The 27,422-nt window shown below is 49.5% G+C and overlaps 4 protein-coding genes across 4 annotated transcripts in view; 3 read left to right on the top strand and 1 right to left on the bottom strand.

Moving 5' to 3' along the window:
- The window catches only part of ca10a (carbonic anhydrase 10 (inactive)a), a 112,063-nt gene extending 107,870 nt beyond the window's left edge, over positions 1-4,193 (top strand). The window contains exons 7-10 of the mRNA XM_086140597.1: positions 100-172; positions 1,167-1,321; positions 1,404-1,578; positions 3,197-4,193. Of these exons, the coding sequence (XP_085996723.1) occupies positions 100-172; positions 1,167-1,321; positions 1,404-1,578; positions 3,197-3,219 (426 nt within the window). The 3' untranslated portion in view covers positions 3,220-4,193. The remainder of the gene's footprint in view (positions 1-99; positions 173-1,166; positions 1,322-1,403; positions 1,579-3,196) is intronic.
- A 9,862-nt stretch (positions 4,194-14,055) lies between these two features.
- On the bottom strand, positions 14,056-18,941 carry eme1 (essential meiotic structure-specific endonuclease 1). Its single transcript, XM_086140254.1, has 8 exons — positions 18,275-18,941; positions 17,991-18,118; positions 17,772-17,861; positions 17,023-17,144; positions 16,209-16,338; positions 15,870-15,985; positions 15,562-15,751; positions 14,056-14,796 (listed from the first exon to the last, which is right to left on the bottom strand). Exons 1-8 carry the CDS (start codon positions 18,939-18,941, stop codon positions 14,632-14,634), a joined length of 1,608 nt encoding a protein of 535 aa, XP_085996380.1. The 3' UTR covers positions 14,056-14,631.
- Positions 18,942-19,544: 603 nt separating this feature from the next.
- On the top strand, positions 19,545-22,027 carry mrpl27 (mitochondrial ribosomal protein L27). Its single transcript, XM_086140643.1, has 4 exons — positions 19,545-19,606; positions 20,065-20,193; positions 21,038-21,105; positions 21,195-22,027. Exons 1-4 carry the CDS (start codon positions 19,567-19,569, stop codon positions 21,399-21,401), a joined length of 444 nt encoding a protein of 147 aa, XP_085996769.1. The 5' UTR covers positions 19,545-19,566; the 3' UTR covers positions 21,402-22,027.
- Positions 22,028-22,392: 365 nt separating this feature from the next.
- sde2 (SDE2 telomere maintenance homolog (S. pombe)) lies at positions 22,393-27,167 on the top strand. The gene is made up of 8 exons (XM_086140642.1): positions 22,393-22,536; positions 24,115-24,229; positions 24,719-24,830; positions 25,090-25,259; positions 25,387-25,474; positions 25,549-25,647; positions 26,066-26,126; positions 26,510-27,167. Exons 1-8 carry the CDS (start codon positions 22,432-22,434, stop codon positions 27,005-27,007), a joined length of 1,248 nt encoding a protein of 415 aa, XP_085996768.1. The 5' UTR covers positions 22,393-22,431; the 3' UTR covers positions 27,008-27,167.
- Positions 27,168-27,422: the final 255 nt, after the last annotated feature.

Below are 27,422 nucleotides of genomic sequence, written 5' to 3'. Positions count from 1 at the left end.
AGATGAAATGTTCATGTCAGATGAGCTTCCAATTCACCTCATGATTATTCATTTTCATCTCTTAGCGCTTATCGCCGTTTTTACCGTCTTCTCATCCAGATCGCTGAGACATCAAACTCCTTTCTGAACCGAATGCTGAACAGGGACACCATTACAAGAATAACGTATAAAAGTAAGTGGGTATCTCTCGACATCTTTGGTATTTCTCCTTTTTTTTTTTCGCTAGGTGTCTCGTAAAAATCGGTCTTTACGCTCTTAAAAATTATCATTTCATTTCAAAGCGGTAGGCGATGGGATGCTGCAGGGTGGAGTTGGAACGAATTCTGCACAGGAACTCTTTGTAGCCTGAGGGGCCGTTGGTGGAGCGGTGTGTTATTTAGCAGTCGACAGCTGCTCTCCCGAGGTTTCCCTCTGCCAGCCCGCTGTATTGAGGAGGCAGAATCGGCACAGATACTGCCTGGGGCCGGCTTGAAAAAAGAGACAAATAATTGGATTAATGGGAGGAGCAGTGAGTGGCTGTATAAACACACTGACCCCTCGCGGCCATGGGAGGCTAGCTAGCGATAGCTCGTGCGCGGCGTGGAGGGAGGGCAGAGCTTATGACGGTCGTCGACAAATATCTCAAATAGATTGTTCATGCACGCTCTGACTCACCCGGTTATAAATACAACTCGGGCACACACACACACACACACACACACACACGCTGACACGTATGACAGCTATGCTACACATTAATGCAATAAACAATACACACTATTTGAGAGCAAAAAAAAAAAAAAAAAACAGCAGATTTGCCGGGAGACATGAGAGCGCTGGGTATTGAAGAGGGATTACATGCTGCTTACCCGCCGAAAATGTCAAGAGAGTTAAGAAAAACACTAGGAAATAAAATGAAATTAGCTGAAGGGGCGGCTCTGAGGATTAAGGGACATCGGATCAAGAGGAGGGCGAGTTTCAGTTTCGGCAAATGGCGTCCGGTCGCGCTCAGATGGGTCCGGGTGTCCCCGCTCTGTCCGAGACCCCACGGACATTTGGGGTTGTCTAGATGAACGGGATTCCACGGCGCCCGCAATTAATGTACGGCTGTTTTACAAAAGCGCAACGTTTTCTTTGGTGAAACTTTAAAAGTGCTGTTTCTTGTGTGACTTCTTCTTTCCCTGCAGACGACGCTTATCTTCTGACAGGGCTGAACATAGAGGAGATTTATCCAGAGACGAGTAGTTTTATCACATACGACGGATCAATGACAATCCCTCCGTGCTTCGAGACCGCCACGTGGATCCTGATGAACAAACCGGTGTACCTTACTCGCATGCAGGTGAGCGTCGCCGGCGATTCTCACGAGTCACGCGAGACCGTCTCCGCCTGATGTTCCTCCACCGACTTTCTCCCATTTTCAGATGCACTCGTTACGGCTGCTGAGCCAGAACCAGCCGTCTCAGATCTTCCTGAGCATGAGTGATAACGTTCGTCCCATCCAGCCGCTCAACAATCGCTGCATTCGCACCAATATCAACTTCAGCATGCAGGGGAAGGACTGTCCCAACAACAAGGCTCAGAAGCTCCAATACCGAGGTCGAACCCACGTTTATTCTGTCCTTCTCTGACAAGCGTAGACCTATGAAAGGCTTTAGAATACTGGACAAGGCAACCGTGGGGAGGCGGAGCCTGTCCGGACGGCGTGACAGGAATGCCACGTTAATTTGTTCCTTGTTGGTTTTTGTTTTTTTTTGGTGCGTTTGTTGCTTCTGCCAAAACTTCCAGTATTGAGACAAACACAGTGAAAGGGATGTGACTGGATATCCAGGGATGGTTTGTGCTCCTGTGCAGACCCAGAAAACAAAAAGTGTTACTTTGCAAATGGTAATATGGAGTTATATCTCCCACATAGTACATTGGGTTTTTTTTTCTTTGCCAGAGTGACAAAACTCACTTTTTCAAACTCTACCTGGTTTAAGAAACGCAGCGGAAGGAATCCATGTAAACTGGCTATAAGAGTGTATTCATTACCTACAGCACTGCACACACTGTCACCGCGCCCTTTAACCCGGGCGATTTTTTGGAAGTTTTTGGAAGTCGGCCGATGGAGAATCCAAAGAGAGCCCGTGCAGTTACGAGAAGGAAAGGGAAGTAAAGGGACGCCATATTGAATTCACTGTCTAGTTCCGCAAGGCAAGAGTGCCCACACTATCGCTTACCTCTGTCCTAACAGAGATAAGGTTTTGCATCCGTTCGCCATAAGCTAGCGACTTTACGCCGGGCTGAAATGTGTGCCAAACCTTGGGTTCTCAAAGATCAGCCCCATCGAAACAAAGGGTTTAGCATCCTAACAACACCGAGGATAGCGCCCGATGCTATCGAGGCTTGTTTTTTCCACGAATTAAAAGATCAGCACATCGCCTCACCTCAGTGGACTCGCCAGAAACTGCGGACTCGGACGATTCGATTAGCTTACTTCGTTCTAGCCGGTGAATTGAAGTCTTCTTCTTCTTCTCCTGTCTCGGGTTGCCTCAGCCAATCACCCGCTTCCATCTAACCCTCTCCTCTGCATCCTTCTCTGTCACGCCACCTATCTTCATGTCCTCTTTCACTTCATCCATAGTCCCAACATTCAAATCCCTACTCAGTCCAAGACTCTTGGCTTTCCTCTTCTCTCTATCCATGGGCATGCTCTCCTCGTCTCGTCCTTGACCTTCTGTGTAGGCTAGCAGCGCGACGCCGCCCGTTGATACCTTTGCATGCTTAGTCTACTCTTGACCTTCTCACTGGGGCTAGGAGGGGCCTTTTTGCCAATTTTCATGCAAATTTTTGAAACAGGATGTTGCTACTTTTTGCAACCTTACATGGGGAAGAGAAGGTAGCCCTTGACATTCTTTGTACGTGGGAGCTAAATGGGACTCGTCCTGGTTGGAGTTCCCCTGCGGTGGTGCTGGAGGCCAGTGAGGCAGCGTCCAGAGTGACCGTATCGTTAGCAAAGGTGTTTAGAGTCCAGCACGGTGACTGGTTTTGTATGTTCATGCGTGTGAAAACCGAGTTAGTTCAGTCCTGACCGTCCTTGCCGCTGTTAAGACCGTGATCTTCCCCACCGTCGGGCTAATGAAGGACTATCTTATCTCGTCTTGTCTCGTCTTATCTTGCGGCGGCGGCGCACACGGATCTACATTCTCACAGGTGTTCTTCTCCTGTCTTGCAGTGAACGAGTGGTTGCTAAAGTAGACGCCCGGATGAGCGTGGAGAGACACTGTCGTTGGACAGAGCGAGTCAAAGAAAAGGGAAAGCTGTGAAACCGGCCTCCAAGCTGCATCTCATCGAAGACTATCTCATGGCATTGTACAAAGACGAACAGAGACTTTGCGTCGTCGGCAAAGAAAATCTTCTTTTCATACATCGAGGACTGACAGAAGCCCTCGATCGTACACATTGGAAGCACTTTTCCCGCTGTACAACTATCTATACAGACATTTTGATACCAGTACATTTTTTTTGGGAGAAAACAAACAAACAAAACAGCAAAAAAAAAAACAAAACGAGAGAGCGCGGCCGAGAGACTGGGAAACAAACTGAAAATCTAAATGTGAAAGCATTTATCCGATGGCCTCCTAATGGGACGACTTGGGACGGGAAAGCCTTTGTACATAAAGATATTGCAATGAGAAGAGGAAAAAAAAAAAAAAACAAGTCACTGCCTCCAACTCCTCACCCCGCCGAACAGACGAGCATACGAGTCACCAAGAAGGCATGCAATCAGCAGGGAATACAGCCTTACTTTGTCATTTTCCAAAACCAGAGTCATGTCATGGGAGTGTCTTGGCCTCATTTGTACATATTATAATGATCAATACTTGGAGAGAAAAAAAAAAGAAGAATTAATATGTAAAGAAAAGTAATGAATATTCATTGAAAAGATATATCGAGATTTTCTTTTTCTATCTCTAAGAGTGTTTAAAGATGAAATGTTGAGAATTTTCAAAAGCTTGGCGAGTCTCTGGAGCAGCTCTCCTTCAGAGCCCATGCCTTTTTTTTCTTTCTGTTTTTCTTGTTTACAATGGTGTTTGAGTAACGTTATCAGCCCAAATAAATGTGTCCGGAAAGCTCACATTGGAAAAAGGCTTCACTATATGAGGATCTGATGCATTGTACCTGTACCTGTTTTGCACTCCACCATATTAAATGTGTTGCTATGTCAGTGCAAACCCTCGGACGCTCAATGACCCCGTCGTGGCCGAACACAGCGAGGGCGAGGACCTCGCCGTGCACCGCCATGAACTCTTCTCGAAATCTCGAATTTCTCGGCTTGGCGACGTTTCACGCCTCCTCCCGGAGGCTCCTTCGCTTCTGAAGGCGCCGGTTGTCACGACAAGAAGTCACCATGACCTGGATGACGGAGAAGCTCCAGAGACAGCGTTTTCGCTTAGTTCACCTTGGTATCTGGGAGCGCTGGGAGCCGACGGTCGAGCCAACAACGATGGCGTGGTCTTTAGGGTTGAGGTCGGGCGAGGGGGGTCGAAACCGCCGTCACCGAAGGAGCCGTCCTCAAAATCCTTTATCTGAAGAGCCTTTTGAGATGGAGATGGTAATCGGACCGTCCCCATTGTCTCAGGTGGCTTTCCGGTGGCGCCGCTCTCAAATTGGTGGCAGAGTTGGGTTTGGGGTGAGCTCGAGGCTGGACGTAGGATGAAGGTTCGGGTCGGGGATCCGGTCAATGTGGGCTCTCCACCGGTACCGGTTTCGAGTTCGCGCTCCCTTTGCTCGAAGACTGACTAATCCGGAGGGTTAAAACCGCCATCACCTGAGTGAACATCCTCAAAATCACTTTTTCTAGAGAACCTCATGAGATATCGAGATGGAAATCGGAGACGTTCTCCTGGGCGGTCTCTCCAACGGCACCGTTCCAACGCTTCTCCGGAATTAATGTTGGAGAATTTGGGAAAATAATTGAGGGGCTAAAGCCAACTGGGAAATCCTGTGGCAAACATACAATACAAGAACTATTCAGGTCAGAACCGCCTGAATGTATTGAATTTGCAGCCAATTTCTAAATTAGGGAGTCCTACTAGCTGGTGCCAGTTCGGTTCAGACGGCTGCATCTGCCCTTTCGGGAGACCAAGAGATCATTTGAGGATTCAACTTCTGAAAGCCTTAAATGTCTCAGCCTTTCAACAAAGTGCTCGTGTTTGACTCTTGTTTGGTTCGGTGAAGTCGAGAGGGCCAGAGATGCCGGAGAAGAAAGTGCATCTCAAAACCTCTCACACACACACACACACACACACACACACACACACACACATGCGAAGCCTTGTAGGTGGCCATGGATGAAGTCTCCTGCTCCTTCTTGAGCCGGGGAGAACATGGAGGTGAAGTTGAAGACGCTGTTTGCCGGAGGTGCTTGTGGCTCAGCTGGTAGAGCGAGATCCCTCAAAACTCCCGGCTTCACTTCTTCATCTCCTCGGTCCACCGTGAGGGTTCCTTCAGATGCCTCCTCCAGCTCGTGCACGAGTTCGACTCAATAATGTTATTTTCAAAGGCGGTGAAGGCCGCCTGAAGGCGGTGACGAATCTGCATCTTCTCCCGCATCTTCTGGTCCATCTTCTCCGTTCTCACGACACGGTATCAACTCGCTGTATTTAGCGAATGCGAGTCGCTGCCGCTTCCAAAGCCGGTGAATCTGCAGCTCACCGTCACGCAGCCTTCGGCTCGGCGCTGGATCGGCGCTCTTTCCCCGCGCTGATGCCTGCGTGGTCGGCCATGAAGTGACCGGCTAAAGACGCCCCCGTTCTTTCGGTGAAATCCATTTAAAAGCGGCGTTCCGACAGGTTTTCCGCAGCTCTCGGCGGGTTCCGCGCTCGGTCCGTGAATACGATCGACGGCGTCACTGCGCGGCGTCAGTCATGCGTTTTTCCTCCTTTAAACGTCTTGCATGTGTCATACTTTTATTGTCTTGTTCTGTGGTTGTTCATTCTATCGTTGCAGGAATATTATTTTCAGAGAATCCCCACTGTTGCGGCCAGCCTCCCGCGTCTGCATACTCTATATTCAGGTCGGTTTATATCCCTTTTTAATTTATCAAACGCATCAGGCAATTAACTTTCCAGATGAATCCATGAAATTTAACAGCCGTGAAAAACAAGAGAGTGAACGCAGACACTGTTTTTATTCTCCTTCTATTTTCCCGGCCTCCCGGCCCCCCGGGGCCGCCGCCTTCTGCTCCCGGGGTCCTGCCGCATCGATCCGTCTCTCCCAGCTTCACTTCATTATCTCCCTCACCCTCCGTGAGCTTCCTCCTCCGGTGGCCCCGCTGTGGAATCGGACGCTTCCAGAAGCCCGGGCTCGCTTTCGGATGATATTTTCACACGCGTTTGGCTCGGGTCTATGCGGCCCTCCGGTCTGAAGGTCGGCAGCCGGGCCTCCTGGGCTTTGTGAAAGGGGGGATGGAATCCGGCGGGACGTGATGACGTTGCTGCACGAGAGGCCATCTAATGATGCTACGAGGGGAGAACATGAGAATCCAACCAAGCCTGGAAGACAATAACACCCTGGATCATCACGAGCTGATGCCGAACATCTGAACTACCAGTTTCTATCCGGTCCTGCTGGCTCACGTCTTCAAAGGGTCAATTTCTGATATCGCTTTAATGGATTGATCGGGATGCCGTAAGGGGAGACGTACGCTGGAACCAGGTTGAAATTGGACAAATCCGAGTCTGACGGAGTGCTGGACGAGGACGCCGAGGCCTCCTGCGGCATTCTTCACCAAGGTGCCTGAAGCGTACGCCATCACCACCGCACCAATGGAGCCGCACGGTGGTCGGGGACGCTTTTTGGAGGCCGGGGTTGTCGGAAGGCGAGCGTCAAGAAAAGCCGGACGGCGTCGTAACATCCCGAGAGCGACGATCTCAACCGTAACTCCGCCACCCCGCTTGCGATCCCGGAAATAGAAAGACCGGGACCGGGACCTGCACCACAGCGGTCCAGAGGTCCCCCTGGTGGCCCTCATGACGGGACGTACGGTCCGCAACCCCGTGGACTCGGCATGTGGACCCTCCCTGAATCTGAGGTAAGAGGTGATCCTGGTTTGGATCTACAAGCATCTATTACTTCTCCTGCCAATACGGGCAACAGTGATATGGATGAAAGCTGAATAACCTTAATATTCCTAATGAAGCTTGCAGAGGTGGACACCTGTTGAGACGCTGCGGCAGATCTGAGCGCCGCAGCGTCTCCAGCTACGTCCCAGGAGACCCGAGAAGGCCCCGCCACAGAAGATAGGAGGCGACTGACGCGCACCGACGGTGATAGGAGCAAGAAGAGGGGTGTGTCATGGGGTATCCCACGGCGAGCTAAGCCTAAGGCGGTACAACCAGGGCCCGGCCTGAACACACCGCATCCCCTTGATTCATTCTGGCCGGCTCTGAAAGGGAGGCATTTGGAGGTGGATTCATTCTTTCAGTGCTAACTTACAGAGACGGGATGGAAAAGATACAAGTCAGGCGTCCTTGGAGTGAAACGTAGTCGTAAGCAGGATCGCCGCGATCGGACGGCGCTTTCGAGAGCCCGGGATTCGCACCAGCGTATCCATCTATCACACTCCTTTTTCTCTGGCTAGTGTTTACCCGGAGTGCTGCGGGCGAACGGTCACCCGTATTGCGCCGGGTATAAATATATACCGCAAACATAAACATAGCATGGGGTTTTAGCACGACTGTGGCGACTTTGTGAATGACCGATCGCACAAAGACGGCGTCTCTTTAAAAAAAGCACGACAATGTTTTGCATCCACAGCTCACGCGTCGCAACACTCGCGATTCAGAAATGTTCCTTTTTGCGTTCCGGCGGTTATTGTCGCACAGCAAGCGCTCCGTATCTATCTGTACGCGAGCGGCAGGTGAGGAAGATTTGAAGCGTTAGCACGGCTGATATGTGGACCGCAAACAGAGGAGTTATGTTATTTGGGAATAAACAGTGGGGGGATAATGGTACACTGCTAATTATAGACGTGCTTTGGTTTCGCCAAAGAAACTATCGGTGCAGAAAATGCATGCGTTCACTTCATATTTGTGTGAACGCCTCTCCACTCTCCTCATCCCCCGGGTTTTCCGTACAATGTTTGCTCACTGTATATGTGATGTTTGCATGTCTCAAGGAAGGCAATTAAAAACTAGCCCGTGGCAGCACTGGAGACGATGAAAGTACATAACGTGACACATCCTGAATACATTAATCCGGGCTCATCCGAAACATTCACCTGTAGAGGTGATGATGCAACTCAGAGCTGAGCCTTGCTTTTCACACCAACAGATCCGGTTCAGTTCACTTTTCAACGTCCTCTGTTCAAAAGCCCGAGTCCAATAACAAAAAAAATTCAGGATTTCTTCCCACTCGCCCTCCTCCAGCTTTCTCTGCCGTCGCCCATGTGAGTGAAGATATCTCGTAGCGGGACTCTGGAGTCGCCCAGAACGACCTCCCCTCCAATGCCTACAAGAAGACCAGGTCATCTGAGCGTTTGTTGCTCCGGTTGACAAATATGGTTGGACGAGAATCAGTTTGTTTGTTTGTTTAGAAGTTTATTAGGACAGTGTACAAATACATTAAGCACACAGGCAGAGATGTTTGTATCAGGGGTGGGCAAACTTTTTGGCTCAGGAGCTGCATTGACTTTTAAAACTTGACAGACGGGCCGGGTCACCGCAAGATACAATACATGTATATAAAAAAAAATGATAATAAAAGAAAAAAAAACAGTATTTGTTAACAGTACATATCAGACTCATCTGACATTTGCTTTGAAAATAAAACCAGCTGGGTTTTGAAGGCTCTGACGTTTGCTTGCATTTCATGTACAAACCGTTTTTTCCCTCGTAGCTTCACGTCCAGCTCATTCACGTGTCAGTATGTCCACGGTAAAGGCTAAATCATAAAGCCAATCTGTCATTCAGCTCAGGAAAATTCTCAAGTAGCTCCAAAAATGAAATAAACTCCTGTTTGAGCTGCCACATTCATTGATACCAATCTTTGGCGGGCCGGATTTTTAGACCAACGGGCCGAATGTGGCCCGCGGGCCGTACTTTGCCCGCCCCTGTTATAGCTCATAGCTAATTTCCATCTGTAGTCCCGGACAATACAATTATAAAACTGTATAAAATAGACAATATATATAAAATATACAGACAGGCAATAAAATATGTATTTTGCAAGTTGAAAGTGCTATTGTTGTGATATTGCTTTGGTCATCTGATGGCATCCCATCTCCGTGGGTGATGATGTTTGCAGATGACACTGCGATCTGTGGAGGAACATCCAGAGAGATGAAGGTGTGCCCGGGGACGGGGAGGACTGGAGGTGAGCTGCAGCCACGCAGGAGACATGGATGTGGAGGACGGGAACCCGTGTGGAGCGGCGAGGGGGTGCAGATGAAGAAGGTGAAGTTCTGGGGGTCACCAGGCCAGAGCAGCGGAGAAGACCTGGAGGAACCTGCGAGAGCAGGGGGGAGAAAAGGGTATCGGCCAGAGGGAAAGGAAAGGTGGAGGAGGAGAAGACAGGCGGCGGAAGACGGGAAGGTGAAGATGTGGAGGTTCCTCTTTGGGAGGGAGGAGGACGGAGAAGATCGGGAAGGAGTCCGTCAGAGGGACGGCGAACGGTAGATGTTCTGGAGATGAAGTCAGCCTGAGATCGGTCAGATGGTTCACAGCGGTGACCCCGAAGTTCAATTAAAGTCTCCGAGAAAAACAAAGTGGTCTTGTTCAAGGACTCGGCCGCCCCGGAGTGAGCGAAAGGACCTCGCCGTTCAGAGCGAACGTGAGCAAAGCCCCGCCTGAAGGTGGTCACCTTCTCTGGGGCCGCAGGAGGAAACACCCGTCACACACACCTTGTTTTATCCCGTGCATTTCTGATGCAGCATCTGACAGTATTTTCACTTTTATTATATCCCGCTCCGGTCGAGCTGGTCCACAAGCTTAATGGTTTTATGCAGGTGAAGACGTGTGTGTGTGTGTGTGTGTGTGTGTGTGTGTGTGTGTGTGCGTGTGTGTGTGTGTGTGTGTGGGCTCCAGGGAAAAGCCTTCGTTTCTTTGACCTTTCTGAGAACGGAGAAGCTTCTGCTACACAAAGGGAATTATTTAGGCAAAGGTATTCTCCCAGCAAAGAGTCAAAGAGACTGAAAGCAAAGAATGTGTGTGTGTGTGTGTGAGTGTGAGTGAGTGTGTGTGTGTGTGTGTGTGTGTGTGTGTGTGTGTGTGTAGTAGTAGCAGAAAAGCTATTTCCACACATACTCCCAGTGTACGTTCCTCTCCCAGGTTGTGGTGTGAAGACACACTCTCTCATCTGGTATTAATATGCAAGCCGACCCGCTGTGTGTGAGGAGCGCAGCTACATGCTAATGCTAAAACACACGTATGGCTAAATGAAATGCACCGGGCTTTTGTTTCCAGAGGAAAACGGTGATATGAGAGGTGAAGCGCCTGCAAAGGCGAGGTGATGACGGTTCGTGGACGGGCCCTTTGAGGTCTCGCCGCAGATTTAAAACGTGAACGGATCCGAGAGGCCGGTAGAATTAGCAGGACGGGCGAAAACATGCAGGCGCATTAAACCCGCTCTGATTTCCTGCCTGCCGTTCTGCCGTCCCCCAGAGACGACAACAGGAAAGAGAGGGAGGAGGAGAGGGAGGGTTCGGGTCTCCGGATGGACAGATGGAGGCAGGAGGAGAATACAGAGGATGTGACGGAGGCCGGCTCTGAGCCGCCTCGCTCCCGTCTCTCCTGCACAGGTAATCGGCAATGAGTTTCGAAATACAAACACAAATCTGCATCTCGAGCACGTGCCGAGATCTCATATCCACTCGTTCGTACGTCACATGAAGACATGCGACCGCTCACCCTCTCGCCCTGAGGAACCCCACGCGGATACCAGGAGAACATGGAGACTCCACACAGGGAGGAACCTTGTGGAAATCCAAGCAGGGACCTTCTGCTGTGAGCAGGCGGAGCGAACCGCTGCACCGGATCTCATGAAGATACACTATCTGGCCCGAAGTATCGGCTCACCTGCCTGGATATGAACTTCAGTGACGTCTCGTTCCTAATCCATAGGGTTCAATAGGAGGTGGTTCTCCGACCTTTGCAGCGAGAACAGCTTCAGCTCTTCTGGGAAGGCTGTCCACAAGCTTCCGGAGTGTGTTCGTGGACATTTCTGAGCGTTCTTCCAGAGGTCACGCGCCGATGTTGGCCGAGAAGGCCTGGTTCTGGGACAGTCGAGTTCTCCGTCCTCCATGTCTTCATGGAGCTTGGTGTCATGTTGGAAAAGGAAGGGTCCGGCTCCAAACTCTTGGGAGCGTGGAATTGCCCAACATGTGTTGGTTTGCTGAAGCTTTCAGGGTTCCTTTCACTGGAACGAAGGGGCCAAAAACAAACCAACACCATGATCCCCCTCCAGCCGACCTCACACTTGGAACAATGCGGTCAGACAGGTAGCGTTCTCCTGGAGACCTCTCAACCTGGACTCCTCCATCGGATTGCCAGATGGAGAAGCTCGATCGGTCACTCCAGAGAAGGCGTCTCCGCCGCTCTAGAGTCCGGTGTCGGCGTGCTTTTCACCGCTGCATCCCACGCTTTGCATTCTCTGAAGCTCTCTGCCTCTCTGCTCAGTTCTTCAGCTCATCTGAAGGCCACGTGAGGTTTGGAGGTCTGTAGCCACGGACTCTGCAGAAAGTCGGCCGCCTCTTGGCACGATGCGCCTCAGCACCCGCTGACCCCTCCGTCTGTTTACAACTTTTTGGCTGTTTCCAAACACCTCCGTGTTCTTCTAATCCAGCTGACGGTGGAATATTTAGAAATGACTGGATTTGTCCCACAGCTGCATCCTGTCAAAGCTCCACGCTGGATTCTGGAGCTCCTGAGAGCCACCCGTTCTGTCACAAATGTTTGTAAAAACATGCCGAGGTGCTTGATGTGATACACCCGTGGCCGTGGAAGCGACCGGAACACCCGATTCCCATTATTTGGACGTCTGAGACGATACTTTTGACCATATGGTGCATCTCATTGTTCCTCTGTCCTTTCAGCCGCCACCTTCATGGGCCACCAGAGAATCACCTCCCTCCGTCCAGGGCTGGACGGAGCCAGATGTTTGCTTGGTGCGCTCAGAAGAGAAGGGCAATACTCACCACAGAGAATGGCTCTTTCAACCATCTAAGGTGCTGACATCATACGTCCTGTGCTACTTGGATGGAGGGTGGATATCTGCTGACGTCTTTCTCAGAGTGGAGGTGAGACACTGAACCCCCCGATGCTCCAGATGGTTCCGCTCGGCGCCTCGCATGGCAGCTCTGATGCCGTGAGTGTGAGTGTGTGAATGAACGGGTGAATGTGATGCAGCGCGGTGAGGAAGCAGCGGCGCCCTCAAACACGCACAGCCGTCTGCAGGGAAAACTCACGCTAGGAGCAAAACGCCCGGCGTGCAAATTTCCTGACTGCTATTATTATTATTAGCAGTATTAGTAGTAGTATCATGTTGTTATTATTGTTACAGCTATCATTGTTTTTGTATTATCATATTTGTTTTAGTCAATTTGCACATAAAAGGAGACAAAATAATTGTACGGAAAAAAATGCTTTTTTTTTTTTTGTTGGGATTAGACGTGACCAACGCAGAACGTATTAATTATTTTGTTATTATCACCGTTCAGAATACTTTATTAATCCCGGCGGGGAGCATTTCTGCTCATTGCAGCGGCTCCTACTCACAGAGTACACAGATTACAAAAAAAAAAAAGCATCAATATGAAAAGAAAACAAAAGAAAAGTTAATATAAGAATAAAGCTGCAGGTATATCCAGCTATATATCTTGAAAACTCAAGATTATTGCGCAGAAGAAAATGTTTGCACGTAACAAGTCCAGCGACAGTCATGGCTGTTTCTATTATCATCCCAAGTATTATTAGTATTATTATCCCCCCGACAAACACGTAAACACAGTGTATTGATAGCCAGCAGGAAACCGGATCGCTTACAATCGTGTCAATAGCCACTGCCTGTTTAAGTAAGACTGAGCGGCTGGGGGTGTATCGACCAGAAGGTGCCGTGGCTGCAGAGAAGGTGGACGGGGAGGCCGAGCGGGCTGATCTGGACGGACGTTGGAGGTCTGGACCGCGTTATGTAGGATGGAACCCTCGGATGCACGGACGCAGCAGATAATCTAAACCTCTGTAGTATGAAAAGAACTAGACACGGACCCCGCTTGCCAGAACAGTGTTTTATGGGCGCCGCCTGGATTTAACATCATTAAAATGTCATCCCTAAATCCTGGTCTCCTTTTCAAGGATGTCTCCTCTGCCTGCCGCTCTGCTTCTCAACATGTTTCTTTTCTGTTTTTCCCGACCGTTCTATCTTCAGCCCAGGATCGCCCGCTGCCTCGGCGTAGCTGCCGAACTCTTCAAAACCATAGCAACCCCAACTCTGAGACGTCCCTGATAATAAACTATCAGAGGGTTTTAAGCCCGCTCTTAAAGGTGAAGAGGGCATCAGAAGATGGTTCCTGAGTGGAGGAGCCTGAGGCAGAAGGCTCGGCCTCTGGATGTGGAGCGCCCGGGAACAACCAATAGGCCTGCTTTGTGGAGCATAAAGGTCTACTTTAATGAGAATAATGATGGTAATCCTAATAATTACAACAATAGCGCTACTTAAACCATCTCACGCAGGACCTTCTGTGCTTCTACGGTCCAGAGTTGAACAAATGGACGAAGGTTGAAGGTCTGTGGAGAGCAGGGGATGTGCATCTGGACTTGCTGAACGAGCGCTCGTCCATGTATTTAGGTGGATCCGGAGACAGCTGGAGTCTCCTCATATGAGGGAAGTTCTCCTCCTCAGCAGAAGGATGAAATCCCAGCAGAGGCGGTGGGTTGTCCTGGTAAAGTCTGCCCCCTGCCGGCCACCGAGGGTCGTGCTGCCCGACGCGGACGGCAGATGTTTCTTGGACCGCGTGGTTTCGACTGAGAAGGAAACGTCCCTGGAAGTTCATGCGACCTGCGTGGAGTTTTGATTCTCCGTTCCCTCTGGGCGCGGGAGGTGGACGACGTGACCTCCACCATCTTCTTGCAGGCGTGTCGACCTCTTGGACGCTGTGGCTGAAAAACAGCATTTACTTCTGTAAAATGTTGACTTTCTGGAGGTGGATGATGGCGAGGGTAGATGTTGACGGTGGGGTCACCCCATGCAGACCGGCCCTCGCTGTGAGGACCCCCTCTGGAGTCAGGAGCAGGGGTGGGATCCGATGGCGAGCACTTGGCCACCAGACCTGCACCCGCTGACGTCCTGCTGTGGAGGCCGGGAGCTTCCTCCACCTGAAGCAACCTCCCTGGGGAGGGGCTGGAGATGCATTACTTGAAGTGGATCGTCATGCTACGCTAACTGCACCGAGCTAAATTACACTCTGCTACCTGCAGAGAAAATGATAACGTGTGAAGGACTTTCACAATAAAAGCCGTTTTCAGGCTGTGGTTCCAGAAGCAGGTGAACTTGATGGAGGTCCCCACCCCCCCCGAGGGCTGGAGCGAGGACCTTCGGCGCCATAGGATTCTTCACTGCGTGCGGACTAAAAACTGGAAGGTTAAAATGCGGTTTGGAGCAGCCCAAGGGGGTTCAGAGGGTCAGGCTGGCCTCGGAGGAGGTCATCAGGAGGGCCAACCTTCTGGAGAGTTCTGGTCCCACCCGCCTGCTGGTCCCGGTGACGCCCGCCCCTCTGCGAACCATCAGGTCCGACAGCAGGCCCAGCTTCTCCCTCGGGGTCTGGCAGAGCCGGTAAGCCTGCGGAGAACGTATGAGCGTCCTTCAGCAAGAAGGAAATAGGCTTCAACATTCACATAGACTCTGCGTACGTTATCGTACGGCAACTGTCGCTAAGAATTATCCATTGTGCCGATCGATGCAGGTTTTACAGAGGTAGTTGTTCTAGAAGGTTCACCCCGTGCTCTACAGAGTCACTTATACATCCAGGGATGCCGGCGGGCCTGGATCCGTATGAACCGAGGTTACGGGAGCGACGTGGTCTTCACCGCCGAAGCTTCTTGAAGTCCACGGCCAAATGCCATGTTTCTTCTGGAAGAAATGAATCAGCTCCAGATCTTCCATTGACCTGCCGCGACTCCTCCACTCTCTGCTGCCGGCCTTTCGACAGGCGTTGCATCGCAGCATCCAATCGGTGGTCCAAACCTCCAGCAGTGTGTGTGTGTGTGTGTGTGTGTGTGTGTGTGAGAGACACCGCCCACCACGTTCCACTCACGGATTAGATATTTCACTTTAGGCACGGGGCCGAGCAGATCATAACGCTCACAAGGACCATGCAGACGCCTTACAACAATGCTTGATCGATTGATGATGGACTTTCAGGAGGTGGTTATGGAGGTGCGGTGCAACGGAGAAGCACGAGGTAGTTGTGAGGACGCCGTGTTCGAGGTTCGAGGTAAATCCCGGATGAGGCCGATCAAACACCAGCGTGGGGGGTTTCATATCTTGTCAGGGTTCACATGAACTCCGGACTCCGCTCCCCAGAAGAAGCTGAGATCCACGTACCTTCTTGAGGAGCTGCGGGGAGGGATAGGCTGCCAGGACGGCCGAGGCCACGTCCGGACTGACCCTGTTCAGCTGCTGGATCTGTCTCTTCCACACCTGCAGCAGGCCTCGGCCCGCTCGGTCCACCCGCTGCCCGCCCGCCCACTCGCTCTCCAGGCAGAAAGAGAAGCCCGTCTTCTCCCGCTCCCGCCTGCACACACACACACACACACACACACACACACACACACACACGAGCAGGGACGTCTTGTTTGTCCACACTCCGCCAGCCGTCCGACGTATCTGGTAGGAGCAACCGGCGGACTCACTTCCAAGGTGCTTCTGCGACGGCCTTGGTTGTCATGGCGACGTACTCTGCAAAGTCCTTCCAGGTGGACAGGAAGTGGACCCCGACGCCGGTGTGCAGGTGAAGATGCACCGCGGCCTGGCGGGACATCGGAGGACATAGATTACTTCATGTCCATCTCATGGATGCTTGTGGACCTTCAAGAGCAGACTTTAGGCCTGAAGGTTGAAGTTTAAACAAGGGTTTTTGAGAATCCATCGCAAAGAGTAAAGCGGGTAAAGCGGGCCGGATGGAGGGCAGCTTCTCTGAGCTTCTCTGAGCTTCTCTGAACTTCTCTTCCAGCGCAAATAAACCAGCCTACCTCCTCCACGTCCACCCGTGACGCCTCCACGCCGCCGTATTTCCTCCTTTTCTTGGCTTGCGCTCCCGCCCCCGGCTTCTCAGCGGCGACAGCGGCGTGAAACGTCTTCTGGCTGCGAGACTTCTGGCTCCTGAGAAGAACGGTGTGTCAGATTTTGGGTGACATGTTTACACCCCCAAAGGTTTCTCCTCTTGTTGGTGAGCCCTTTTATCCGTCTAGATCAGATGTGAGCTCCTGACGTGGAGCCGCCCTCTGCGGAAAGCAGTTCATATATGGAAGATCCTGTCCGTTCTTTGCAAACTGCCTCTCCGTGACCATGTGAGAAATACTTAAAAGACTCCCTTAAAGTCGGTCCCTTTAAGGGAACCTGCAGGTGATATAAGATGTTTTCCAGAAGCCGCCTCTGAGAAGGTCCAGGACAACACGGTCACACCCATGGAGAGTCATTTCAAAACATCCTCTAATCATACCGAGCTTTTATCACCTCTGCAGTTTCAAAGCGCTTTATATATATATATATACACACACACACACACACACACACCTCATCTTTTCCTTTGGTTTCCTTCAGGGTCTCCACGGCCAATCACCTGCCTCCGTCTAACCCTCTCCTCTCCCACCATCTAACTAACCGGCTGCAGCCGGTGTCAGGTGTCCCACCCGAGGTCACGTTGCCGTGCAGGAGAGGTTGGGAATCGAACCGACGACCTCCAGGTCAGCCTATCGTGGCCGAGGCAACGGCTCGTCTTCGTACTTACGATACACGTCTCCACCCGCGAAGCCATACCGGCAGAGCGGTGCCGTCTTTGCCCACCTGAAGTGCTTCTCCAGGCCGACCACCACCAGGCCCAGGGTCTTGGAGGGGTGCTGCCTCTGCTGCGCCTGCACCCAGGATGTGAGTGTGTGGCCACACTCGGACCTGCCGAGCCTCTCCTCCTGGGAGAAGGACGGGAGACACAACGGGAACGTTCACGATTGACGGTTTGAGGAATCGTCATGAATGGCGTCCATCATCAAGTAGGTCATAAAACACACAGACAAAGACGGGAATTTAAATCGATTAAGAAGGGGAGGAATCGAAAAGTATAAAAACCAGACAGGGAAAAGGGACGGCTTCAAAGAGAAATGAAGCTGTTGAAAGTGTGAAAAGGCCCTGAAAGGAGGTCAACAATTCAGTCAATCCGAATTTTCCTGAGGAGATCCTTACAGGACCTTTCACTCTGACCGCTACTCCAGTGTGTCTTCAGAAGAAGACAAAGGACATGGCCCTAAGAGACCACATGGAGTGGGAGGAGGAACCATGAAGAGCCTTAAATAAATCGGAAGATCTTGAATGACACGCAGAACACACTGGAGACCAGAGCCAGGAGGCTGCAAGGGGAAGGACCAAGAGCTCCTGAGGAGAAACGTGTCTTCCTGCAGATGGCAGCGTTTCCTTCGCTTTCTTCTGGGATTCAGCCATAATGAACGTTCAGTTTTGTTGCGGCAGAACGTTTGAAGAGCCGGTATTTAATATAAAAAAGGTATTTGATCTACATCTAGCAAAGATGCTGTAGGACCTACTTGAACGTAGCTGTTGACCAGCGAGATGAAGTCTTCAACAATCATCTGCATCACAACGTTGGCCTCCGGTGTGCACCGTGCATGCTCGCCCTGAGAGCCAGAGAGGACAACTCATTCATCGAGGGCACGCTGAGAGCGCGGTCAGAATAAAATGAGCAGATGAGTGTGTGTGTGTGTGTGTGTGTGTGTGTGTGTGTGTGTGTGTGACAGAGCTATCACCTCTGCACTTGCTTCCCTCCTCATCCAACTGACGCTGCGAGGAATGAGCTGCTTCTGGATAACGCAGCTACAACCCAGGGCCTCCAGCGAGGGCAGCAGAGGTCCACCTCCCTCCTCCTGCAACAGATCTATCACCGCGGTCTGAGCAACATGACGCTTTATTTACTTTAGATGAGCAACCAAACAGCTAAATCGTCCACTGACGAGAAGATAACGTTTAGTAGGATGGCTGCGTTTGGTCACAGTATTTTGTTTTGTACAAGATGCAGGTGGGTTGTCCCTACCGGGATCCACGACCACCACCGTGTGAGCGATGCACTCCTCCGGCCTCAGGTTCTTCACAGCCTCTGCTGGCCTCAGGTTCTTCACGACCTCCTCCGGCCTCAGGTTCTTCACGACCTCTGCCGGCCTCAGGTTCTTCACGACCTCCTCCGGCCTCAGGTTCTTCACGGCCTCTGCCGCGTCTTTCTCCTTGGCTTTCCTCCACTCACCCTCCGGCCTCCCGCCCCACTTCTTCCTGCCGGGACATGTGTCGCTGGAGAGAGGCCTCTCAGGCGGACGGCGCTGGAGGAATTCATCCCTCCGGTTCTCAGAAGGCACCTCGTGGAGTTTTAAAGCCGTTTCTGTCTCTGGGAAGCCGTCGTGGCCCGGCGGTTGAGGCTGCACAGCGGCTTTGCCATTCGATAGAGGACAGGGGACGGGGGACACACAGGCTCGTCTCTGGTTCAATCTCTTTGCCAGAGGGACATAGGGTTCCTCATCTGAATCGCTGCTGATCATCATGACATCAGTTCCTACATTATCTTTACGTGGAAACCGTGAGGTGGACACTCCTTTATCCAGGTTGACCGAGGCACTTCTTTGGGCAATGATCAATCCTGCAGGCTGCAGGAAGTCAAAGACGGGTAACTCCTCTTCCAGGTCACTGGTGCTGCCGGTGTCACTGACCATGATTTACCTTGATAATTCCACTTGAAATCGCAAATTGAAATGAATTGATATGTAATAAAACGTTTTTTTTAAAAGAGGCAGGCTGGAGGTTGTTGGTTGTATTCTGCGAGAAGATCCGACGCAAAGGTTTGAAGCACATTAAAAGGGTCTCTGTGTATCCGTTGCGACAAGTAAAACACGATCTTCTTAAACTAAAACAACAATAAACCTAAAAGTTGCGCATAAACACGTAATTCGTAGCAAATCTTTGCAAACGGTTCGTAAACCCACCGAGTCGTTGTTTTGAAATACCCGCTAATATCCGTCGTCCCCGTCTACTTCCGGTATCCCGTCAGCTCATTGTGATTGGCTGTCGGTGATATGTTTGCGAATGGGTCGTTAATCAGTAAACTACACGATTGGGTCGGCGAAAAAAGCCTAATTCTAACCCTAACCACAAACAAAGAAGCACAAACTGAACGTTTTCTGTGCTAATTAGCCAAGCAGACTGTCTCAGACTAATTTAGACTGTGAATCGTCGGTTACGTTGGAAAAAAACATCTTGCCGTGTCTGAACCTCCAGTGATTGTGATAGTGTCTTTCACTGGATGTTCGTGAAGTATCCGGATGTGACGCAATTTCCAAGATGGCGTCGCTCACGTCCTTGGCGTCTGCATGCAGAGCAGGTACAAAAATCGAACATAATGTTATTATAAATATTCGCGGATGTACCGCTGCGTATGAAAAGACAAACCTTGGTACGTCCGCTAACACCGTTACCGGCAGGCCAGCAGCCGCTCCGGGGTGTCCAGCTGCACTGGGAGCACCGGTAGCTGACAAGGAACCACAGAACCTGGGCGGTTGAACACTGACAGATTGGATAACTGTTTAAAGCATAGTTTTTACCGGCGGAAATGGTTGTTTCACACTGTTTTAGTACAACTATACTGTGATCCCTGCAACTACGAAGTTATACAATGCTGTCATATTTACTCCACGGAGGAACGTCCCTCTTGGCCCACTGTCCACGCCAAGATATTGTCAATGTGGCAGTTTCATGAGATAACCATGTAACCATGGTCAAGAAATCAGTATCTATCTATCTATCAAGATGTCGGTATGAGCTTATTTCCACTGATTTTAGGACTGCTGGGACCCGGACAGCCCTCTCTCCTGGGATCTGTGAGGTTTGCGTCCAAGAAAGCAGGGGGAAGCAGCAAGAACCTGGGAGGAAAGAGCCCTGGCAAGAGATACGGTTTCAAAAAGCAAGATGGTAAGTACTAGAGAAGTAGGATGTGTTTGCTGTCCTCTGTAGCTTATTATTAACTTTTGTTTTAAATATCCCGAGTGAGAGGTAATTCCTATGTCCTCAATTTAAACACGAGGACACAAACACAAAAAGGCACCTAAAGGGAGTAATTACAAAATGTTGCAATGTAAAAATAATGAATCCTGGCTAGGTTTATAAAAGCCTATAAAGAGTTCTACACCTGTCATAAAGTAATTGAATGTAAAAAAAAAAAATGAAGAAATAAATATGTACTAACAAACACCCGTGCATGTACTATATTTATCTCTACATAGATTAAAGTTCACTCCTGTACTACATTGTTCCGGTAAATTCAAAAAAGGGCCAAAAGATTCTCATACATTTCCGAACCCTTAAATTATGTGATCACGTTTCCTCCCATGTGTATAACTTAGATGAGTTCATGCTGCTGTGTTTAGGTTGAGTGATTTATTTATTTCCCCAAGTTATTCAGAAACTGTTTTAGCTCATATCATGCCCATCAAACAAGCTTTGGTAGTATATGAAGAAAAGATAAAGACTAAACAGGGTTCAAAATGGAGCGCCAATAAAGAAAATGTGTTTTCATAATGATCCCATTGGTTTTGAAGACAAAGGGGAGGAAATGATATTTGCTATCAGCAAATGAATCAGTGTAATCATCATGAATGGTATTCCTGCCGTTGTCATTGCTGTTTTCTGTCAATGCATGAATGAGTAATAATTATCTGTAACAGTCTTTCTGCGACCGGTCTTATTGTCATGGCGGACCACGGCCATGGGGACAGGAATAAAAGTGATTGTACCGTCTTGTTCCCCTGTTTCTTAGGAAACTTTGTCCATGCAGGCAATATTCTTGCAACACAGAGGAAGATGAGGTATCACCCAGGAGCGCATGTAAGTAATCCGTTACTTCATTCATTGAAACATTCAATTTAGTGCCATATCTGACCGTAAGGCACATTTCATGTCCTCCCATCCTGAAGGTTGGCATGGGAACCAATAAGACGCTCTTTGCTCTAGAGGACGGCTATGTCAGATTCACCAAGGAGGTCTTCATCCCAGCACCACGCGACCCAGCCGCCACAGAGATCATTACCAAGCTGCCCAAGGGAAGTTTGCTCTACAAGACCTTCATCAATGTCATGCCGGTCAAACAAGAGGGCAAGTTCAAACTCGTGGACATGGTCTGAAATGTGCTGCACTGGATCGAGCCACCGGTTCTCCTCGTGAACATTGAACTTCTAGTTTTGAGCCAGAAGGCTAAAGTGATCAGTAAACATTAAACCAGACAGCTGAAGTCAGTTCTATTGACCTTCATGCAGCCTGTGTGCATGTCAGCTGAACGGGACCATCGGAGAGACCAGAAACGTCGCTCTCAGGACACCAGACACCTCTTTCGGCTCTCAAGTGGCCCCTCGCATTTTTTGTTGCTCAAAGTAGTGTTTTCTGATAATAATGTAAAGTGAATCACTAATGTGTGACACATAAATAGTGTATAAATATCTATGTTTATCATTGTAATGGTTCATTCAACATGGAAGGGATTGCTTCAAATTTTACATTTTTCAGTCTTAAAAACAAATGCCCATTTGTCTCATTGTAATAAGAACGGGAACGGGGTTTCAGGGGCAGCAGCCCAGACCGTCCTGCCTAGTCCAGCTCTTCTTGGGGAATTCCGTGGTGTTTCTGGGCCAGCCTAGAGAAATAGTCCCTCCAGTGTGTATTTAGAGGTATTATTAAACACTGCGATCGGGTGATTTCCTCTCAGGGACACAAACTATCAGGATCAATGAAGAAGTACCGTATGTTGATGACAAAGGAAAGGAGAGAAGTTGTTGTCTCTCATCCTTGGTTTCTGTCTCACTCAGGTGTCACTACGCATCACATAGTTGACCCATCTTATTTATTGATTTAGTTTATTTCTGATCAACTCGTACGTGATTGGTCATTCCTTTCAGGAGATACCATTAGTTTTGGGCGGGGGGGGGCGATACCAAGTTTTCATATACTCGAAATAGTATTATTATTATTACTATTGTCAGTAATAGTACTATTATTTCTTATTATTGTTGTTGTTATTATCATTATTATCATAATTAATTCTGACTTTAGGGACATCGTTTTTTTGCCAAATTAGTTCGCCACATAAGCCCCCTTCGGCCATTAAAGAGCCCTCGAACACTTCCGCATTGTCTGCGCTTGCGCATTAGCACACGCAACATGGAAGTGTTTACTAGCGTTCCGGGCCACAAAAGCTTCTTCTGCTCGACTTTCCCGGGCGGTTCGGTGGTCCGAGACGTCCTGGCCCGGTTCTCCCGTCATCAGGTGAGTGTTTTTTGCCCGGCACAGACGCAGAGCCACCATACGAGTCCGACTGTTGGTGTGTCCGCTCCTTTGCCGACCCAGTGACGTACATGCTAACATTAGCTCAAGCGTTAGCTTGTTCACTAGAATTATAATCACTGATTGTTCATTTTCATTCATAGCAGAAGCAACAACTGTATTTTTTATAATAATTACATAAAGTTATAGACCAAGTCATGCATTTCTGAGATTAAAGCCTCAAAATAAGTTTATGCTATGAAACTACCGGAAGCCTGTGGTCAGAAAGTTCAGTATCGCTGTTGGTCCATCGAGAAGACCTTTTCTCCTGCTGATGTCCTTCACCTCCATGCTCTCTCAGATGTTACTGCTACCAGACTCGTAGATCATGGTTTGAACTTCCTATTGTTGTTGATACAACTACATACTAAATGCTAGTAAATGCTGGCTCAAGGTCTCCAATCACACACCACTTTCATCACACACACAGAAACATTTGAGTGTTTTCTGAAGGTGTCAGTGTTCTGACAGGCCATCACAATAGATTGATCGATATCATGGATATAGAATTGTGATGGGGGATTTCTAAGTCAAAGATGCTGCACATATTAATGCTTTACACTCAATTGTTCAGATTCATAGCCTGTCCTGTACTTTCTGGAACAAAACGATGAAATTATGTCGTTAAATGTAATAGCTTTCCAAGTTGGATGTCATCTGGTTTATGAAAGTTATAAAAATTGCTTCACTTTACGCTTCACTTTACATCAGTGTTTCCCAACCACTGTGCCGTGAGAGATCATCAGGTGTGCCGTGGAAAAATGCCCACTTTCACCTGATTGGTCTGAAAATTATTTATCCAACGCAAATAATGTGTCTTCCTATGTCTATGTGGGCAGCGTGTCCATTCCATGGCAACGGGTGGTGAATTAACCTGTGCGTCTGTGTATCAGAGTAATTAGTGACGCTTTGCGTGATACATTTTTAAAATAAAAAGTACATGTATCTGCGTAAACAAACAGGCAGCGTTGTTGAAAACTACCAAGACGAGTGAGAAAGCAGTGAAAGCTGCTATAAAGTTGCTGAACTCGTCTCTAAATCCAAACAGCAAAACATGAATACTACCTGCCGGTAAAATCATTATAGAATAAATGCTCGGCTCTGGCGTTGATAAAGAAATAGCCAGTTCTCTCAAATAATACCATTTTCAGACATATTGATGACATGTCTTCAGACATTGAAATAAGTGTTCAGGAAAAGTTGCACATCAGTGGGAAATTTGCTCTGCAACTTGACGAATCTACAGATATTAGATATATTAGATTTCACACGAAGTAAATTGAGACTACGGTTTCATTCTAACTCGTTAAAAACTGTTTTTGACATTTTTATTTGGTGGTGTGCCGTGCGATTTTTCTAATGTAAAACGTGCCGAGGCTCAAAAAAGGTCAGGATACACTGCTTTACATAATGTCCATTAAGTGTTGCAATCGCGATGTGACCGGAAGTTTCCGGTACAGTCTTGATAAAAGCACTGAACATGGCAGCTGAGCAGCAACAGAATCTGTCTGCGTGTTCAAGGATTTGACTCAGGATTTCTACGTGGTCAGAGATGGTCACCTGGTGGCCCTGGATGACCCTCTGCAGCATGGCGCCCTCTACCGACTGGAGCTCCGCCTCAGAGGAGGGAAGGGAGGTGAGAACAGACCGTTACATCATCTTCATCTCTACACTCAGATCTTGCTGTCAAAGTCCCTCAAGTCCATTGGTCCTACATGTTGACCATTAGGGGAAACAAGAGGCACCGATTTAAGCAGAATAACAATACTGTATTTTCCAGACTTTAAACCGCTATTTTTTTCACATTCTTTGAATGCTGCTGTTTAAACAATGATGCAGCTAATTTGGATATTTGGGGGGCTGACAAGCTTCATGTCGCTATAACAGTTAGCCTCGTCACACCAATGGCCCGATGAAATTGCGCTTAATTCACACACCTCCATCATGGAAAACACACCATGAAATGGATAAGATGCAGCTTTTAGGATAAAGGTGATCTAGCTGGCTGTCAAAAAAGGAAACAGAGCTGCACTCCAGATTTGCTCCTGCTCAATGAAATCCAGCCAAAACAGATCAGGTGTCCGCTCGTGTCTCCTCACCCTGCCTGTTGCTTGTTTGCGTCCAGGGTTCGGTTCCATGCTGCGAGCCCTCGGCGCTCAGATCGAGAAGACAACCAACCGGGAAGCCTGCAGAGACCTGAGTGGCCGGAGGCTCCGAGACGTCAACCATGAGAAAGAGTGGGTCGCCTCGTGCCGTTTTTAACCAGCAAGCATTTTATATAGGACTTAAAATCCTATACTAGTTGAATTTCAATAAAATAAGTTCATCTTTTTCACTGATAAGATAGAGCTAGATGTAGAGTTTCAAATAAAGAAGTTGTTTAAAACTGACTTTGCAATGCAAAGAGTGTTGGTTCAGGCAATTCCTGCAACTGTTTTTTTATGCGGCGTTGAATTGAAAGCACGCCATCTAAGCCAGGCGTGTGTGTCCGTGTAGAATGGCAGAGTGGCTGAAGAAGCAGCCCGAGCGCGAGGCGGAGAAGGAGCAGCGGCGTCTGGAGCGCCTGCAGAAGAAACTGGCCGATCCTCAGCACCACTTCGACTACACCGACTTCAAGCAGCAGTGTCACGACCTGTCGGAGCGCCTGGAGGAATCCGTGCGCTCGGGTCGGTGGCAACAAACGCACTCACAACTCAAACACAACCTGCCGTTAGAAAAACAGTGACCGTCACAACTGCAGGCTGGAGGACCTGGAAACGTCCAGGAATACTGAAGTAGTTGTGTGTTTTCCAGGCATACATGTTGGAGGCATGAAAAGAGCAAGTCCAGATCAGAGTGAGGAACCGGACAAGAAGAAGAAGAAGGCGGGGAAATATTTCTGGTGAGCGTTGAGCGAACACCGGGATGGAGGATGCTTCAACACGGGGCTGACTTACACTGTTGCCGTGGTTACAGGACAGGCATCGGGGAGGCGGATCTCCTGAGTTCGGACGAGGAGGACCCGTCTCCGTCCACCTCCTCCATGACCGTGAAGATGCAGACGCAGAGCAGCAGGTAATCGTGGGAAGGAGAGCGGTGTTTGGACTCGCTCCACCTTCTTCTCACTACTTGGCATGTTTTTCCCGCAAAGGTTCTCGTGGTTTAAGTTCTGACCTCCGCTGATGAACCTTCACCTCCCGCCCAGGAGCCTCTTTAAGCTCCAAGGAACTGGGATGATGGGGTTCTTAAACCCAGAGGAGAAACGCCATCAGAGCGCCATCAGAGATGCGTGTCTTGCTGTGTTTTGCGCTGAAAAACCAGCGTGTTCTTCCTCGCGTTGACCTCTTGCGTCTTGTGTTGGCAGTGTCTGTTAGAGCGCCCCCCGATGGCCGTTATATGAACTGCAGGGTTCAACGCGTGGGAAGAAAGTAGCAGCTTTAAGTCTGCTAAGTACAGTCCTCTTGATTTTTAAATCAATGGTTTGTGTTTGCAGCTCCTCTGGATCTCCCAGAGACGCTGAAGAGCCCCAGTCGTCTTGCAGCTCATCTCACCAGGTCAGTCTGGAAACGCAGAAGATCCCGTTCACCTGGATCATGGAAAACGTGGACTCAAATCATCATTTTACAATCTAAACAAGTTACTCTGCGATGTTCTCGATGCTTCTGCCGTTATTTACGAGATCCCGGGGATTCATTCCCCTTCGTGTGGACGCGTCGGTGTCAAAGGATGTTCTAGAAGGTTAATCTCAGGTTCAGGGTTTGTGCAGCAAGGAGTCGAAATCCTGCTCAGATCATCCAGAGCCATTATTGACCCAGCGGTCCTTTAACCGGTTAAGATTAGTTTTAGATCCGTGTCAGGTGAATTATAGTTACCCGTGAATAATTGTTCCTCAACCGTGTGGCAGCACTGAATGTGTGTTTGGTTTCCATGTTTTCAGCGTGAAGATGATCAACCAGAAGGTCGGCGGCAGCCCGACGATGGTGAAGGTCGGTGTGGCCTCCTGGCAGAACCTCCGGCCCAGCAGCCCGGAGAAGATGGATGTGTTCCCGGCCACCTTGCAGCAGCATCGACGGAAGCTGAGGGTGAGGATGACGATCCGGCGGCTCCGTCTCTGGAGCAGAAGAAGCCCGACGATCCAGCAGCTCCGTCTCTGGAGCAGAAGAAGCCCGACGATCCGGCGGCTCCATGTCTGGAGCAGAAGAAGCCCGACGCCGCCGTCGCCCCCCCGGCCGATTTCACGGTGGCCGAGGCCTCGTTGCAGCAGCTGGAGTCTCTGGGCCTGGAGGTCCTGAAGCGGGAGCTGATGTCACGAGGCGTGAAGTGCGGCGGGACGCTGGAGCAACGAGCCGCACGGCTCCTCGCCATCAGGGACCTGAAGCCCGAGCAGATGGACCCCAAGCTGCTCGCTAAACCAGAGAAGCCCAAGAAGAAGTAGAGCCGGAACCTGAAAGATCTAAACACATAACCTTTGCCAGCTAGAGGTCAGATGTTTTTCCAGAAAATAACATTTAATCCTGATTGGTTGAAAGGAACATTTCAAACCCTCCTGTCCATCGACACCCTTTTATAAAACCAATAAACATTTTTACACCCCACCTTTTATTTATCTTCTTTTAGCAAAGGTCAGGAGGAAGTAGTCAAAGGAGAGGCAGAAGACGTGCGCAGGTCATGGGGTCTGGAGAGCTAGCTGCACACACACACACACACACACACACACACACACACACACACACCTTCCGCTCAGCCATGTGTTTATTGGTAACGGACGTCCTGGTGGATGCAGTGTCTCCTGACCTGCTCCCAGTTTAACCACCAGTGGTTTCATTCACAGCGGGAACTGATGCAGAAGA

The sequence above is a fragment of the Fistularia commersonii genome, chromosome 33, assembly GCF_037954325.1.
Source record: "Fistularia commersonii isolate RoL2024-O1a breed Wild chromosome 33, RoL_Fcom_v1.0, whole genome shotgun sequence".
Taxonomy (NCBI): Eukaryota; Metazoa; Chordata; class Actinopteri; order Syngnathiformes; family Fistulariidae; genus Fistularia; species Fistularia commersonii.
This window is presented reverse-complemented; position numbering and strand designations above follow the sequence as displayed.